Source organism: Mauremys reevesii, linkage group 6 (assembly GCF_016161935.1).
Source record: "Mauremys reevesii isolate NIE-2019 linkage group 6, ASM1616193v1, whole genome shotgun sequence".
NCBI lineage: Eukaryota > Metazoa > Chordata > Testudines > Geoemydidae > Mauremys > Mauremys reevesii.
Genome location: NC_052628.1, coordinates 42840859 through 42857022, shown reverse-complemented (window position 1 = coordinate 42857022; position 16164 = coordinate 42840859). Strand labels below are relative to the sequence as shown.

At 36.8% G+C, this 16164-nt stretch overlaps 2 protein-coding genes across 16 annotated transcripts in view; one reads left to right on the top strand and one right to left on the bottom strand.

The window, feature by feature from the left end:
- Positions 1-16164, top strand: part of SCAMP1 (secretory carrier membrane protein 1) — a 104023-nt gene that overhangs the window by 73381 nt on the left and 14478 nt on the right. For 6 of the 8 annotated variants that reach the window (XR_005600936.1, XR_005600935.1, XR_005600937.1 and 3 more), the window contains one exon: positions 153-303. Coding sequence is in view for 3 of the 8 variants with exons in the window: in XM_039545949.1 (XP_039401883.1) it covers positions 153-303 (151 nt within the window). In the remaining 5 variants the exon portion in view is untranslated. Of the gene's footprint in view, positions 1-152; positions 1698-16164 lie in introns of those variants that run through there. The other 2 variants (XM_039545951.1, XM_039545952.1) reach the window with 1 other exon arrangement.
- The window catches only part of LHFPL2 (LHFPL tetraspan subfamily member 2), a 216255-nt gene continuing 210879 nt past the window's right edge, over positions 10789-16164 (bottom strand). For all 8 annotated transcript variants that reach the window (XM_039545957.1, XM_039545954.1, XM_039545955.1 and 5 more), the window contains one exon: positions 10789-13839. In XM_039545957.1, coding sequence (XP_039401891.1) covers positions 13583-13839 — 257 coding nt within the window. In that variant the 3' untranslated portion in view covers positions 10789-13582. The remainder of the gene's footprint in view (positions 13840-16164) is intronic.

Below are 16164 nucleotides of genomic sequence, written 5' to 3'. Positions count from 1 at the left end.
AATCAAATTTCCCCATCACTCTATTCATTTAATTTGTCATATGACTTTTTTGGCGTAGCATCTACAAATAGAGATAATGGAATGATCATAACACTTTTTAACTCTTGTTTCTCTCCTCTCCCTTCCCTTTTCACCCTCCCTTTCTGTCTTAGGTTCATGGCCTATACCGTACAACCGGTGCTAGTTTTGAAAAAGCCCAGCAAGAGTTTGCAACTGGTGTGATGTCGAACAAAACTGTACAAACAGCTGCAGCAAATGCAGCATCTACAGCAGCAACTAGTGCAGCTCAAAATGCTTTCAAGGGTAACCAAATTTAGTGAAATACAAAAATCACTACAGTTCTTTGACTGTACTTTATTTTCCATCTTATTAATTCTAGTCCTAAAGACTTGCGTTCAAAGTACACACAGCATGTATGTCTCTCCTTCAGCTGTGCATGGGCTAAAACGGGGGGAAAAATCTTGTTTTATTCCTTTATACATTTATTTATCAAAACAAAAAAACCCACAACCAACCTTCTTTGCCCTCTTTAAAACATTAAATACATTCTAGATATATAATTCTCCATATTTTCTGGAGGAGCAATATTTTGGTGGGAACTTCAGCAATGGATCTGAAATTGATATGGTACTTTCTGTGATCAGTTAAATGTATTTAGAGGGGGTTTTTAGTATTTCACTCTGGAATCTTTTGTTTTAACTTGGGAGCAGTTATTTTTGTTCTTGAGCCTGTTTCCCTATTTCTACTGTAAGAAGTAGACTGACAGTTTGAGACTCTAGATTTGGCTGCTGCTGTGGCAGTTTCAGCAGCTGATGGACAGATATAAGTTTGGTAGATAATGTAAATTCTTTTTTTTTTTTTTAGGGCAGTAGGTTTTTAATATAAATCTACAAGTTTGCATGAATATTGTTGAGATATTTGGCCATGCTGACTTAGTGTTTTTGGTCCAGGATTTATCTGTACCACTTAGTGTTGGTTTGTATCCATTTTCATGGCATACTTTTTTTTAAATCAGAAATTGCTATTGCATAGACATTCTTGCTGCCAGAATGTGTAATGCGATGTACAGTTAAGAGAAGTTAACTGATGGTTTTGATCAAAGAGCTAAATGATTATATTTGCTATTTTTAATTTCAGTTTTCATGTCTTAGGAAAACACATTCTGTTATAGGAAAAATTACCAACCTTTAGAACACTTCCATAAACAGTTGTTTGCCACCTTTATATGCAGTGAAATTTGTGTGTGTGTGTGTGGTGGGGGTGTTGGATTTTTCTTTTCAGTGTCAATTTGTGTTTACCAGTGGTACTAAATCTATAGCTTGGTCAGTCACTTTAATTACTGCTTTTCCAAAAATCTGAATATACAGTATTTAATTTAATTTTTTTACAGGAATACTTTCTCTAATCAAACTTTTTAAACTGTGGCATTTAACACATACCTGAATTCCTTTTAACGCACCTCAGCCTTCATGTGTGATTTGATTCAAGCTGAATAAGGAAGACTCTTAACTATTTTGAGTTGGAAAAGTGAAATATTTTTATCTCCATTGAGAGAATAAAATTAAATACATTCACATTGTTGAAATGGATATCTGTCTAATACAGGGGTAGGCAACCTATGGCATGCGTGCCAAAGGCAGCACACGAGCTGATTTTCAGTGGCATTCACACTGCCTGGGTCCTGGCCACCGGTCCGGGGGCTCTGCATCTTAATTTAATTTTAAATGAAGCTTCTTAAACATTTAAAAAACCTTATTTACTTTACATACAACAATAGTTTAGTTATATATTATAGACTTATAGAAAGAGACCTTCTTAAAATGTATTACTGTCACGCAAAACTTTAAATCAGAGTGAATAAATGAAGACTCCGCACACCACTTCTGAAAGGTTGCTGACCCCTGGTCTAATAAATTAAACTGTTGCTGTGATGCACCATGATTCATGCAGTTACTTGAGTAATTTTCTTAATCAGCTCTTGCTTCAAAATCATGTTGCTGTCTATTTAAGGCCATTTGAGATTCCTAAGTAGGTTGGTTTATTTGATGATAATATATGTAGTACTTTGGACTGAGTTTAAAATCGTAAAATGCCAGTTTCAGATAGTGAGATAATTAAGGACCTGATCCCCAGATCTTACATAAATGCTTTAGCTGAAATCAGTATGACTGCTCATATGAATAAAGGTTTGCAAGTTTGAACCTTAAAATTACAAAGGCCTGATGTATACTAGGACATTTAGTTGGTATAACTACATCGCTCAGGAGTGTGAAAAATCCACATCCCCGAGTGATGCAGTGAAATGGACCTAATTTCCTAGTATAGAAAGTGCTAGGTCAGTGGGCGAATTCTCCTGTCAACATAGGTAGTGTGTCTCCTGAAGCAGCTGCAGCATTTTAAGTGCTTTTAGACCAGCCCAGAGAGGCCTCATGTCCTAAATGTGGATTGGTTTTGACAGAGGAATAATCTTCTCGCTTCAATTTACGCATATTGTAAAATAAGACAATTTTAAAAAATACCCTTCAACAGCTTAATACCTGGAGCAGTGTAGCACTTCAATTCATAAATCCCTGTATAAATTGCAAGTACAACTTAAATTCATAATTTAACTTCTCAAAATCCAATTTTAGTAGTAAAGATAAATATGGTAAGAAAGCATTGCAATATGATCTGTACTGAAGTTGTTGTTCATAATTGTATTGTCTCCAGATAGAATTCTCTTCGCTATGAATTAAACAATGCAATTGAAATAACAGTAACCGGGACACTCTCTAAAGCTGTCCCCCAGCACTTTTTTAAAATCAGTAGAGGAGGTTTTAGTTCTTTTTTTAAATTTGTTTACTCTTCAATGTTCCATCTGAATTTTTATTTTACAGTTTGTGTTGTGATCTGCTAGCACCTTTCAGGCCTCTCTAGATCCAAGTCCTACTTTTGTGAGTCGTCTTAACCAAGTATGAAAATTGTACCGAGGACTTCTTTTAAGGGTGGATCTTAAGCCTGAATTAAGCATTTTTCTTTTTCTCATGGAGTATGAGGGACACCATCCTCACAGTTAAATTTATTGTCATACTGTAGAATAGTAGATTACCAGTCTTGATATTATTAAAAAGCAACTTGCAACTGACACGCACATGTCTACTTACAGTCCTGCTTTGAGCAGGGGGTTGGACTAGATGATCTCCTGAGGTCCCTTCCAACCCTGATATTTTATGATTCTTACATGTTTACCTCTGCACTCAAAAAATGCATTACGGTACAAAATTCATATATATGAATATTTGTGATCCAAAGGGAAAATATTCGCATTTTGAATTTGAGAACTGAAGGCTGATGTTTGTTAAAATCTTATTACTTTACTAACAGAGGCATTGGACTCCTATCAGTTAACACAATATGCACCCACTTACATTGTCATTTTGTTGTATTGTGGCAAATTTGGTTGAAAGTATGAAGTTTAAACACTGGAATGTCAATAGTCAGTGATCTGTAATTTAGGATTTGGATTTATTTATCTGAGGGATGTTTGTATATTTTGTAAATTACTAACAATGCTCTGCCATCCTAGTAAATGTCATGGTTCTGTAGAAACACACTCATTCTGTCCCTCTGATGTTGCATGTCTGAGTAGTTCACAAGTTTTGTATATTTATTGTATTAACACAAGGTCATAGAATAAAAATACTGTTTTTCCTGGATGTTTGCTCAGAATAGTTTTAAACAAGATAGGGATTTTTTTAAAGGTCAGGTAAACATGCAGGAAGGCTGCTCTGTATAAAAATATCATTTGGTTTTTACAATCTGTATATAAATTGTGTAATCTGCTGAAATGGGAAAGTAAGATGTCCACTACCAGAATAACAAATTAGTATGACTAGGATTGGATTATTCAAATAGTGTGAAGGAAAACTTCAGCAGTGCTTGCACCACTCTGTACTTGTGCTATAAATTGAAAGTTTAAAAACAAAACCAAATCTCTCTCTCTCAAAAAAAAAAAAATGTTGTGTCAGTACTAAATGAAACTATGAGTATTAAACCTTACCTAGGATTTTACTGGAAGTAAAATGAAACTGCTGAAAACAATATTGGTTTTGCTACTGTTTATTTTTCTGTTTTCTGAAATGACACTTCTGTATCAATATTTTGTTCTGCTGTTTCTGTTCAAGTGTTATGGAATAACATTGCTGTCTACTGCTGTTTCATATAATTAATATGTAGAGTATGTTACTGGATTCAATATCTTATATTAAGGGTTTGTAAACAGCTAACTTGACAGTTGATATAGACCATTGTACTGTAATAGTGTTTTGCAAATGCACAGTACAATGATACTTTTGTTCTGATATGTAGCCAGTATTTTCTCTAGGCAGTTGTCCAATCAGAAGTGAGTTGTTCAAGACAGTTGTACACTTGACAGTAGTGAAATTATATATTACCAATTTTCCCTGTTTTCCTCCTCGTTACTTTGTATTTAGACGTTTTGGCAGCAGATTAACTTCTTTAAAGGGGCGCATTCAACTCTAAAAAGTTTGGGTATACTATACAAGTAATAATTAAAATGGCTAAAAAAACCACACTTTTGTGTATAGTCAGTTATGATATAGCTGCACTTCCTTGCTCATGATTAGAATGATTACATAACTCTCATGCATTGCTCCTGAGGAGGCTTACCAGAAAAAAATGGCAGCAGGAAGTATGGTGACCAGATGTCCTGATTTTTGGGTCTTTTTCTTATGTAAGTTCCTATTACCCCCCACCCCATCCAGATTTTTCACACTTGCTATCTGGTCACTCTAGCAGGAAGGCATGCACACAGAGAATAGGGGAGGAGAAAGAAAGGTGGAGCTGAGTACACTGGGTGCTCTCTAAGACCCTTAGAAATAAATAGCAGGGAGGCAGAAAAACATGTACTTGAAACCATGGAAAGTTTTTGTATCAGATGGGGTAACCGTGTTAGGCTGTATCCACAAAAACGAGGAGTCCGGTGGCACCTTAAAGACTAACAGATTTATTTGGGCATAAGCTTTTGTGGTTAAAAAACCCACTTCTTCAGATGCATGGTTTACACATGGTTTGACTTTTAAAAAATTGTAAGGGATGTTTTGTCAGGAAACATGGAGTTTCAGAAATAAATACAGATTGACAGTTTCCCTTTAAAGCTATTTCCTTCTTGGGAAAGAATTTTATGCTATATTCACTGTAGTCTTTTCCTAGAAAAGCACCACCAACCCTTTTCTCTCTCACATACACTCTCTGTTTGTCTGTCAGTAAAGAGGCATCAGCTGTAACATTTTTTCTGGAGAGATGCAGAAACAACCGGATTTTTAACTACACATTATCTGTGTGTAGGTTAGATTTGCAAATGGTGCAATATTTGCCTTTATTTTTATTTTTTGTTTGAAAATTCTCTTAGTAATCTGTCAGCTCAGTGATTGCTGTGGTTGAGCATTACGGTGGTGAAATAAAACATGGTTTCAGTTATTAGGTTTGTTTTCCTATTGTTAGATCTAATTCTCCCTAGGATTTTGCTCATCTTTGTGGTAGTTAAAGGGCGATTTTAAAAAAGAGTTAAAAGTTATGCCTTTATTCAGTTTTCATTATTATAAATGCTGTTGAGGAAGAATATGGTCAAAATAGTTCCATACTACTATTTGTTTATTGCTGGCAACCACATGGACATGTATTGTTAATAGGAAACGTTTAAATGGCTGTTTAAAAAAAATAGTAGTCAATTCTCAAAAATTTATTGGGGTGGGGAGGTGTCTGATTTATGGGAGCCTAATACGTGTTTTACTCTTCAGTGTACTAGTCCTAGCTGGCTTGGTAAGGTGAATGCAGTTTGACTCTAAATAAATGAGCCTGAACAGAAAACATTCCACTCACAAATCAAACACAGGGCAGAATGGAACCGATATAATGGAGATACGTCTGTTTAATGTTTCCCTCCAACAAGTAAAGAAGAAAATTAAATTTCAATAATAAATAAAACATATTAGCTTTTGTGAGGGTTTCTGTCTGAGACACTTCTGACCCTGCACATAGGTGAGCATCTTTGCTCTGGAAAAAAAATAAGATGAATTTACAAAGGAAAAAGTGCACATCTTTTACTTCAATAGTGGGATAATAGCTTAGGTATGTATTGGCACTGAAATGGAAATCACGAGACATTTCTGAGAAATATTTGAAGTCTATGGAAGCATAGCTCTGCAAGCATTCAGTTTTGTTCCAGAACAAAACTGTTCCCAATGCCAATTCTTAACAGATGCATAGGCAGTTACTAGCTAAAACTTTTTTCATATTTTCTTATTTTTGTGTTAGTCATTTAGTATGTCCTCTCTCATAATACCCCTGTCCTCAGGTAATGACTGGTTATGGTAAAGTGTTCATTGTACTACTTTAACCATGTTACTGTATGTTATAACACCACCTAGTAAAGCAAAAGCAAGGAATTCATGTACATGACATTGGCAAGAGCAGTCTCTGTATGTTTGTGCTGGCTTCTGCCTATGTGCTCTTTATGCATAATATTGCTGTTTCCAGTTAGTTAAGGAAATGTTCACATCCTGAATAGGGAAATAAGATGCAATTTTTTTATATTGAAGTTGGATATTGTGCTGGAGTGACTGACCATCAAGCCCACAGCTAGAACAGAGTTGGAATACAGCTTCTGTACTGTCTTGTGCACTCAATCTATTGGTATCTGTCCCTGGGCTGCAGGGAGTGCGTCTCTGGCTTAGAGGGTTTTACTGCCAGAGCTAGGTGGATAGAGATGTATCAGTTATGGTGATCAGCTGGCTCAGAACACTTTAGGCACCTGCGAATTTGCCACTATTCCTCACAAAAACAACTGTTGCTCTTGGAATCCTCAGCGAAGCGGAGTCTGGCAATTTCAAACTGTGTTAATTTTTAGCCTTGCAGCAGAAGCTGCTAAGAAGGTACATAAATAAAATTGACAGCAGCCTAGTGAAATGTGTATGAATTACCTGTGCATTGGCATTCTTGTCAGACACAGTTTATCTGCGGTTGTCTTTCTTGGCCCATGCCTTGGGTACTGGCAGTGCAATTGGGAACATTTGGTGAAGAGCTGTTGTCTCCATGGCATGTCTTTTTGATGTTTCTCAGGGAAAAATGAGACAGGGGGTATGTATGATTCTTTGCTCAAAATGGAAGGAAGAAGGTGTTACATCTTTTCATTTTAATTACATGTTCTGGAATTGGCTGGGTTGATATGGCTTTTTCTCTTCTCTGCTACCTTTCCCAGCCAGGCCAACTGAATTTATCTCATTGCTGGCTCTGAGTATTGCTAAAGGTGGCTAATGGCCATGCATTTATAGCATGGATTTTGTCACTTTTCTGTTAGGTGAAGTTCACTCTGGGACCACTGCTCTGAAGGCACAAGTATTCAAGGAAAAGCTTCCACATGCAGTATGAAAGGGTTTTTTTTAACTTAATTACTTTGCCATGTAAATACCAACATCTTCAAAACCCTTCTCCCCCTGTCACTTCTCAGGCAGGTTTTTAATATTTTTAAAAAGCAAGGGGTTTGCAATGCCATCTTAGGTGCAGATAGATGAACAGGCAGAACATCATGAGCCTATTTAAAGGTGTATATAATAAAGTTCAGCTTGTCCAATAGGTGTAATGAGACCGACACCAATGTGTGTTACGGCAGCACCAGTCTATGGCTTCACAAGCAAGAGAGTTAATTTTGCACTCAAATATATAATGAAATCTTATCTTAGTAACAACCCTTTGAGGGAGTTTTGGGGTCTGAATTGCAAATTTCCACCTCCACTAACCTTAGGTTAAAGTTATACCACCTCTTTTGAAAAAGGTATTAGTTTTATTTACATACATCAAGCCATTGTACAGTTTTAGTACAGTCAGCAGATGAAATACTTTGGGGACATGGGGTGTTTTGTTTCTCAAATTTCCATAAAAAGGAAGCAGACATATCTATGGTTATCAATATCCCTTAACCTCTCTACAGTGATAATGTAATATCTAATAGGGGATTCTGCTGAGTTGGGAGCTACCTTGCTCTCAGTTCTGGATTCATCAGGTTCTAAGGAGCTAAACCCTAGGCTTGAGAGTCCTGTGTTGTTGCAGAATTAGAAATGTTTTACTTGACAAGCCAGAACTGGCTGAAAAGGTAAATAAATGGACCCAACTGGTTTAAAATAGGCAATAGTACAAGGTAGTGTGAAGGTTTTTAATTGCATTAAGTGTTTGGTGTCAGAAAACTGTTAACAGGTGGCCACTGTGTGCAGCAGCACTACATTGGGGATGATTAAGCCTGGATTCTGTTGCCAGTTCTAATGATTTCGCTACTTACTCTCCTTTTATAAAGTGCTTTGAAGTCTATTGATGAGAAAAAATAAGTGCTTTAGTATCATAGTAAAAGGCATTACACACACACAATTGGTCAGTGTTTCACATGCCTTAAAACCTATTTTTGTTACTCTTTCTACCACTCAACAGAAACCATACTGGTTTTACCTTGCAGATACATTTAGGTGTTAGAGCTATATTTAATTATAAAATTACTTTTAATGCAGCTTGTATAAAAGACTGTTACAATTTAAGATCAGCTCTCTGAGAGACTGTATTGCCACTTACATATTGATCACTAATCACTGCAAAATCTGTCTCCTAATGTAAATATAAATCCCTTAATATATGCACCTTGCTCAGCCTTAAAATAGCCAACCACATTCAAACTAAGATAGTCCAGATCTGTGTTAATAAGAATTTAGTTTACAAACTCCACTACAAGTCAGCTTTAGATAATAAAAACAGACGTTACTGGGTACCTAGTCAGTGCTGAAAAACATTACACAAACCACTGGTCACTCAACAGCAGTAGCACAAACAAATGATGGATAGGTGATTGGCCCCAGCCAACATTGCTATTCAAGGTTTTGCATCATATACCGTTAAAGCCCCACATTACTGCCCAGTTGTTTGGTGGGGCACTGCCTTCACCACAGAGCCAATGATGACTCCGGCTGTAGCAGGCTTCCCCCACTATTAGCTTCAAAGAAAATTTGACTTCTGCATTTAAAACTGGATAACTGACATTGAATACTAATACAAAATTTAAATGATTTATTTGAAATTCCCCAGACCGAGAGGTGCTTAAGTGTTCGTTAGGCAAAAAGATGGTACTGGAACCAGACTGTAGGTAATAGCTTAGTAGCAATGTTGATGCAGTGCCTACTGGTCTATAGAGCACATTGAGAGACATTATCAAGCACTGCTGAGCTTTGCAACTCCTAGGTGTTAGATTATGATGCAGGTGTGCAGCGTCACTGTTTGGAATTAAGGCTATAAATAAATCAGGCCTGGATTACCCAGAGTTGAGTATCTCAAATGAATCGAGAAAAGAGATTTTAGATAAATCTTTAAACTACAATCAGTGTTATCCTATTTCCTCTACAGATTCTATAGCATTACTCCAAAGTAGCAATAAATTTGTCCAAAACCAAAATTCCAGCCACGCTTCACTGGGCAGCCCCTTTTTAAAGCACATCACATTTAAAAAAAAACAAAAAAACTTGTTATTGCACATCTCTCAAATTTGTGTATATATATTTAAATATGCTATACTCCAAAAAGAACTATAGCACTTTACAGAATATATGTTTACAAAGGTGATCAAACCACAGATGTTTAAAGAACATTTCTATCTTTAAAAAAATTTACAAAGTTAGTATGTTACAATTTTGAGTGAGCTAGATCGTTTTTTTTTAAATGCAACATCAAAATTCCTTGCATCTAAGCACTACATGTACATTAAGAAGCAGTTATGCTACATGGCCCATCATGAAACTAATTAAACATGCCAGAAGCTGACAAAAGACAAATTATTTTCACAGAATGTCTCAGGAAGGCCACTGTTCTGATGGAACTGAAATTCAGGAACAGCAGCCATCAAACTTAATGAGTGGGTCACATTTTAAAACTCATTAAAATCTGTACGTAATAATAAAGCCATCTGATCACTTGTTAGAAAAACAGAACCCTGAGCAAGCAAAGAGTCTTGGTTTGTTTCTTCCTACCATGCCTTCCATCTATGCCAGTCACTGAGTATGGCCTGTTGAGTTGATTAGATCAGTTTGATGTTGTATTAATACAATAATAGAAGCTGGTCCTCTTCCCTTACAAATTCAGAAAAACACATGCAAAACAAATCTCTTTTATGCACAGTACAATAAAACCCAACATTAATATTTTCAGCACTGTAAAGACCTAACATAGTTATGTCCTAATAATACATTGTTCAGTTTTTTTAAAGTCACACAATACCTGGAGCATGCATGGTCCAAACCAGTCCAGTTAAGCATTGCACTACACCTTTGAAAACAGTAATCTGTCATTGATTGATTAATATAGTACTTGGATTTTTAACATATTTGTGACACTATATTAAGAGAGTGTCATGATTTGGTGGCAGTGATTTTTTTTTAATTGGCACACTATCTTCCTAAAGAAAAACAAATTACAACATTAGAAAATATATATCATCACCCCAAGTCCATGTGTTGTTCACAGCACTTAAGATCCCCTTCTAGTTAAAGTTCTATATCACACTTGTTCTAGTGCCCCAGCTTGTATTGTATTGTTCCAATGCGGGGGGAAAGGGGACCTCTAAAGTAGTATCAGAGGGGTAGCTGTGTTAACCGGGATCTGTAAAAGCAGCAAAAAGTCTTGTGGCACCTTATAGACTAACAGACTATAAGCATGAGCCTTCGAAGTGGGTGTTCACCCACGAAAGCTCATGCTCCAAAACGTCTGTTAGTCTATAAGGTGCCACAAGACTCTTTGCTGCTTCTAAAGTAGTAGCAGCTGTAGAACAAGCAATAACTTTGCATCTGTATTCAATGGGGGGGAGGGTTCTTACAGGTTTTTAATAGGATTCAGCCACATACAAATAATATGGTTGAAAATTTGGAGTGTGTGCTTAGTAAGGTATACTTTGTATGTACAAGGAAACATTTCAAAGGTGCATAGTTTCAAATAAGAGACATTATGATGCTGTGGCTACAATTTTGCCCTAACTCACCAATTTTTGCAAGTGGTTATAATTTGTTTAAAAAGAAAACTTGCTCTGTGCAGACACTTGACATAAATGGTTCCAGCCCATAGCTTTATTTTATGTTAAATATTTAAAAGAAAACTGAGTTACCCGTTTTAAAATCTTGTATAAGAGTGCAATGGGATTGGGAAGGGGGAAACATGGGGTTCTCAAGTGTGAATTCTGGGTTAACGAGGAAAGGTTAGGTTCTCACAATGCAGTGGTGAAAAAGAAAATTATAAATATTACCAAGGGGGAAGTTTTGCCCTGTAGCTAGCATAACACCCTCCACATCATTCTGCCCTGACATTGGGAATGTGCACAGGAGAACAGAGGTGTCAGCAGCATGACTGTGTAGGGGGCTTGGATTTGTATTTTCAGAGAAACAGGGACTCTGACACTTAACAAATGGCACTCCAGGGGCCGGGGCTGCTACTCCAGCACATTGATTCTGGAGCACTACTACAACCTATCAATTTAATGGGTCCAAAGTAACAGGTCTGGTTTATCAGGAACAGACCAGAACAAAATTATTCCACTTTAAAAAGAAAATTAATTGATTTAACTTCTTAGAGAGGCAGCATTATTACCAACTGGAGTTTACAAACTACCCATTTATTAAAAAGATAGCGACATTGTCTTTTTAAAACTTTAGAGTTGAAGCCTGGACCCTCACTAGAATCTCTCACACAGATCAATAATTTCTGAAGAAGTGGTCCTGGGAAGGAGACTTCCACAGGAGCAGATAAAGAATTCAAAAAGTGTAGGGACCACATGTGCTCCAAAGAAACCTTTTACATTTAATGGTATAACAGTAAGACTGTGCATAGTTAATGCAAGCTGCATTTCCCTCAGCTCTAGGTTAGGAGAGATGCAGCAAAAATAACACAAAACCTTCACACATTTCAATACTAATTTGCTGTTCTCTACAATAAATCACTCATGTAATCCAGAGGCTTATCATATTCTCTGTCTGCAGAAGTTATTTGATTTTTAACAAATGGATAAACTTGCGGACACCTCTGGTGGTTCTGTGTAGCTTTTTAACAATAGTCTGAGACTTCAGTGCCTGCTAGTATTTCACCACCACCATGAAATAAATGGTTTTAAAATTAAAATTTCCAATCAAATGTCAAGTGAATAGTTATCTATTGAACCCTCAATTGTGCTCATGCATCCCGAAGGCAGTACAGTATTCTTTCTTCTAATATCCTTTTATCTGCTCTCAAGGATAAATCCAGTAACTGGAGAAACAACCCAAGTAATATGACTGAACTGAACGCATTTTGGAAAGGAATGTCACTCGTGGCAAGTCATATTTCTGCTTCTGCTGATGTGCTGGAAATGGGTCCATACCAAATGTGGTTAAAAAGAGTGGGAAAAGGTTTTCCCACAAACATTTAGAATTTGGCTTGCCTCCTGCAGGGTGAACATCTATTACAGACTAAACTGGCTCTGAGACACAAGACACTGGCCTGTGGACTGGGAATGAGGTTTCTTTTGGCAACCAGAGAAATATTGTAACTGTAAACCCAACATACAGTTCATATTTTTACTGAAGAGTGAGGCACTGTCAACACTTGTTGGCATTCACAAAATAACCCTGTCAATTTTGCTGCAGAGAGAATATAATGTTTTTCCTAAATATTGAGGCTTCCTGGGATTTCTAGTAAAGACACTATTTTTGTATCCAAGGTTCAGTGTGTCACACATTTAGATACTAAAGCATTACTTCTACCATTTTTATTTTATATAGGTAAACTCCAGCGTAACAACAGTTCCCCTGGCTCTGCTATGAAACAAAAATAATTTAACTTCAAATCTAGCTGCTAAAATATAATGTATCTACCACTTGTTACTGATATTTCATGCCAGAACAAACTAAATAATATAAGCCCCTGCCTCACTTTCTTTACAGTTTATACCACTTTTAGCAAGGTCTTAATGTCAACCATGTTCTTTGTCATGCATTTAATTATCAAAAACAAAAAAACCAACCAAGTTGTGCTTTAATTTTAAAACTCATCAACAAGCACCACAATATTAACTATAGTACCAAACCACATGGTAATAACATGTTCACAAGTGATTGAAGCCCTTGAAAACAAAACCTGATTAAATAGGCTAGTCCTGTACATAGTAGAAATGTGCTGGCTTTTATTATTTTAATGCAGATCCTTCAAAGTGACCAAGGTGGAGAATGCAATCTGATCAAATCAGAAATTGTCAGGTATATTAGGTTTGTTCACTATATACACTCCCCCGCCTCACTCTCAAGTTGTATATTCTGCTGAGTCCGACAATGTAGTCACACCAAAAATTCCCACATATGTACACTCTCTCTGCTTGAGAGCCTCCTTTCTCTGGTCCTCATCGCCCAGCAAGTGATAGAAGTTGCTTCAGTAGTTCAAGGCTAGACTGCATAAGGCTAAATCACAGGATATGGATCCTTTTATCAAGTCATTTAAAAGCAAAATAGATACTGATTGATCTTTTTTTCCATTGTATTTAAAGGAGGCAGATAAGGTTTTTCCCCTCTTCAATTTCTTCTTGCACTTTGTCACTAGATGTGGCAATTTCTGCTTGCGCTGAGAAGACGGCACAGATGAATGTCAGACCAGTGCCACCGATAGCTGTGTAGAAGGCCCAGCCCAATGAGCAGTCTCCTAGTTTATAAGCAGAAGCATAATGTCCACAATAGCTTATTGCCTTCTGGCAGCCCCAGCCTGCAGGGTACAGCATCAAGCCTAAGATAAGGAAAAGGCCTTTAAAAGAAAAAGAAAAAAGAGAATTTAACAACTTCTACATGTTAGACCAAATATAACATTTTGCAATTATTGTAATGTATAATGTTCGGTCACACCTGCTCCCCTACAAATAATAGAAATGAGAGAGGGAAAAACCCTGTTGGCCCATCTCGTCTATCTCCTGCTAATAAGAATTGTTCCCTACGGTACATTGTGTAGTGCTTTGTCTAAACTTCTAGTCCTTCCACCACTTTGCTTGAGAGAGGCTATTTCACAGTCTAATAGATCTCACTGTCAGTTTTTCTCCTCTTATTCAGTCTTCATTTTTTAAAATTTCAAACACGTTACCCCTAATTACACACCTATTTTAAAACCCTAAAGTATCTGTCTTTGTTTACACCCTTCAAATACTTGTGAACAGTTATCGTATTCTGCTCAGAGTCCTTACTTAACCAAGCCACATTTAATCTCTTCATAAAACAATTTCTCTAGTACTTAAACATTTTTGTTGTTTTTCTCCAAATTTTCCCAGATTGATCCTTGAACTTAGTAAGTGTGGCCAGTCTCAATCCAACCAATTGTCCATCTATCCTAGTATCCTGTCTCTGACAGTGGCTAGAACATGGGGTTGCTTACCTGCCCAGTTTAGTTAATAGCCTTTGATGGACCTAACCTCCAAGAGCTTATCTAATTCTTTTTGAACCCAGTTACATTTTTTTGGCCTTCACAACATTCTCTGGCAATGAATTCCACGGGTTGACAGTGTGTTGTGTTAAGTAGTACTTCCTTAGGTTGGTTTTAAACCTTCTGAGTAATGATTTCACCTAGTACTTGTAGTATGTGATGGGCTAAACAATGCATCGTTAGTCACTTTTCCACCATTCATGATTTTATAGACCTCCACACCATTCATGATTTTATAGACCTTTATCATGTCCGCCCTTAGTCATCCGTTAATCTCTCCTGTTATGGAAGCTGTGCTATATCCCTAATTTTTGTTGCCCTTATCTGTACCTTTTCCAATTGTAATATCTTCTTTTGAAATAGGGCAACCAGAACTGCACATACTATCCAAGATGGCATTACCAGATTTTCTGTTTTATTATCTTTCTTAATTGTTTCTAACATTGTTAGCTTTTTTGACTGCTGCTGAACATTGAGCAGATGTTTTCAGAGAACTATGACTCCAAGATCTATCTTTTTGTACGTATTATTGGGATTTTTGTTTTCCAATGTGCATTACTTTGCACTTATCAACACTGAATTTCATCTGCCTCTTTGTCACCCAGTTTTGTGAGATCTCTTTGTAATTCTTTGCAGTCAGCGTAGGGCTTAACTATCCTGAGTAACTTTGTATCAGCTACAAATTTTGCCACTGTTCACCCTTTTTTTTCAGGTCATGTATGAAAATGTTTCTCTCACTTCATTGTGAAAATTGGCATTTATTCCTACTCTATTTCTTATCTTTTTTTACTAATTACTGATCTATGAGTGGACCTTCCCTCTTACCGCATGACTGCTTAGTTTTGCTTTGGTGAGGGATCTTGTCAAAAGCTTTCTGAAAGTCCAAATAGACTATATCCACTGGATCAATGGTTGTTGACTCTCTCAAAGTATTTTAATAGACTGGTGAGGAATGATTGATTTCTCTTTACAAAAGCATGTTGGCTCCTCCCCAACAATTTGTGTTTATCTGTGTGTTTGATAATTCTGTTTCTGCCAATTTTCCTAGTACTGAAATTTGGCTTACCAGCTTGTAATTACCAGTTAACCTCTGGAACTTATTTTTTTTTTTTAATTTTAAATCAGTGTTACATTATCTACTCATCTGGTACAGAGTCTGATTTCATTAAGCGATAGGTTACATGTCTGTTAGTAGTTCTGCAGTTTCATATCTGAGTTCCTTCTGAACTCTTGGATGAATACCGTCTGGTCCTGGTGACTTATTACTGTTTAATTTATCGGTTTGTTCCAAAACCTCCTCTACTGACACCTCTATCTGGAATAGTTCCTCAGATTTGTCACCTAATAAGAATGGCTCAGGTGTGTAGATCTCCCCCATATACAAGAAGGATGCAAAGAATTCATTTAGTTTCTCCAACACAATTTTGTCTTCCTGGAGTGTTCCTTTAGCACCTCAGTCATCCAATGGCCCCACTGACTGGCAGACTTCCTGCTTCTGATGTCCTTAAAGAAATAAGTTTTTGTGTCCTTAGCTAGTTGCTCTTCAAATTCTTTCTTGGCCTGTCTTATTTCCTATACCTAACTAACTTGCCAGAGTTTATGCTCCTTTCTATTTTCCTCACAAGGATTTGACTTCCAATTTTTTGCCTTTTTGCCTCT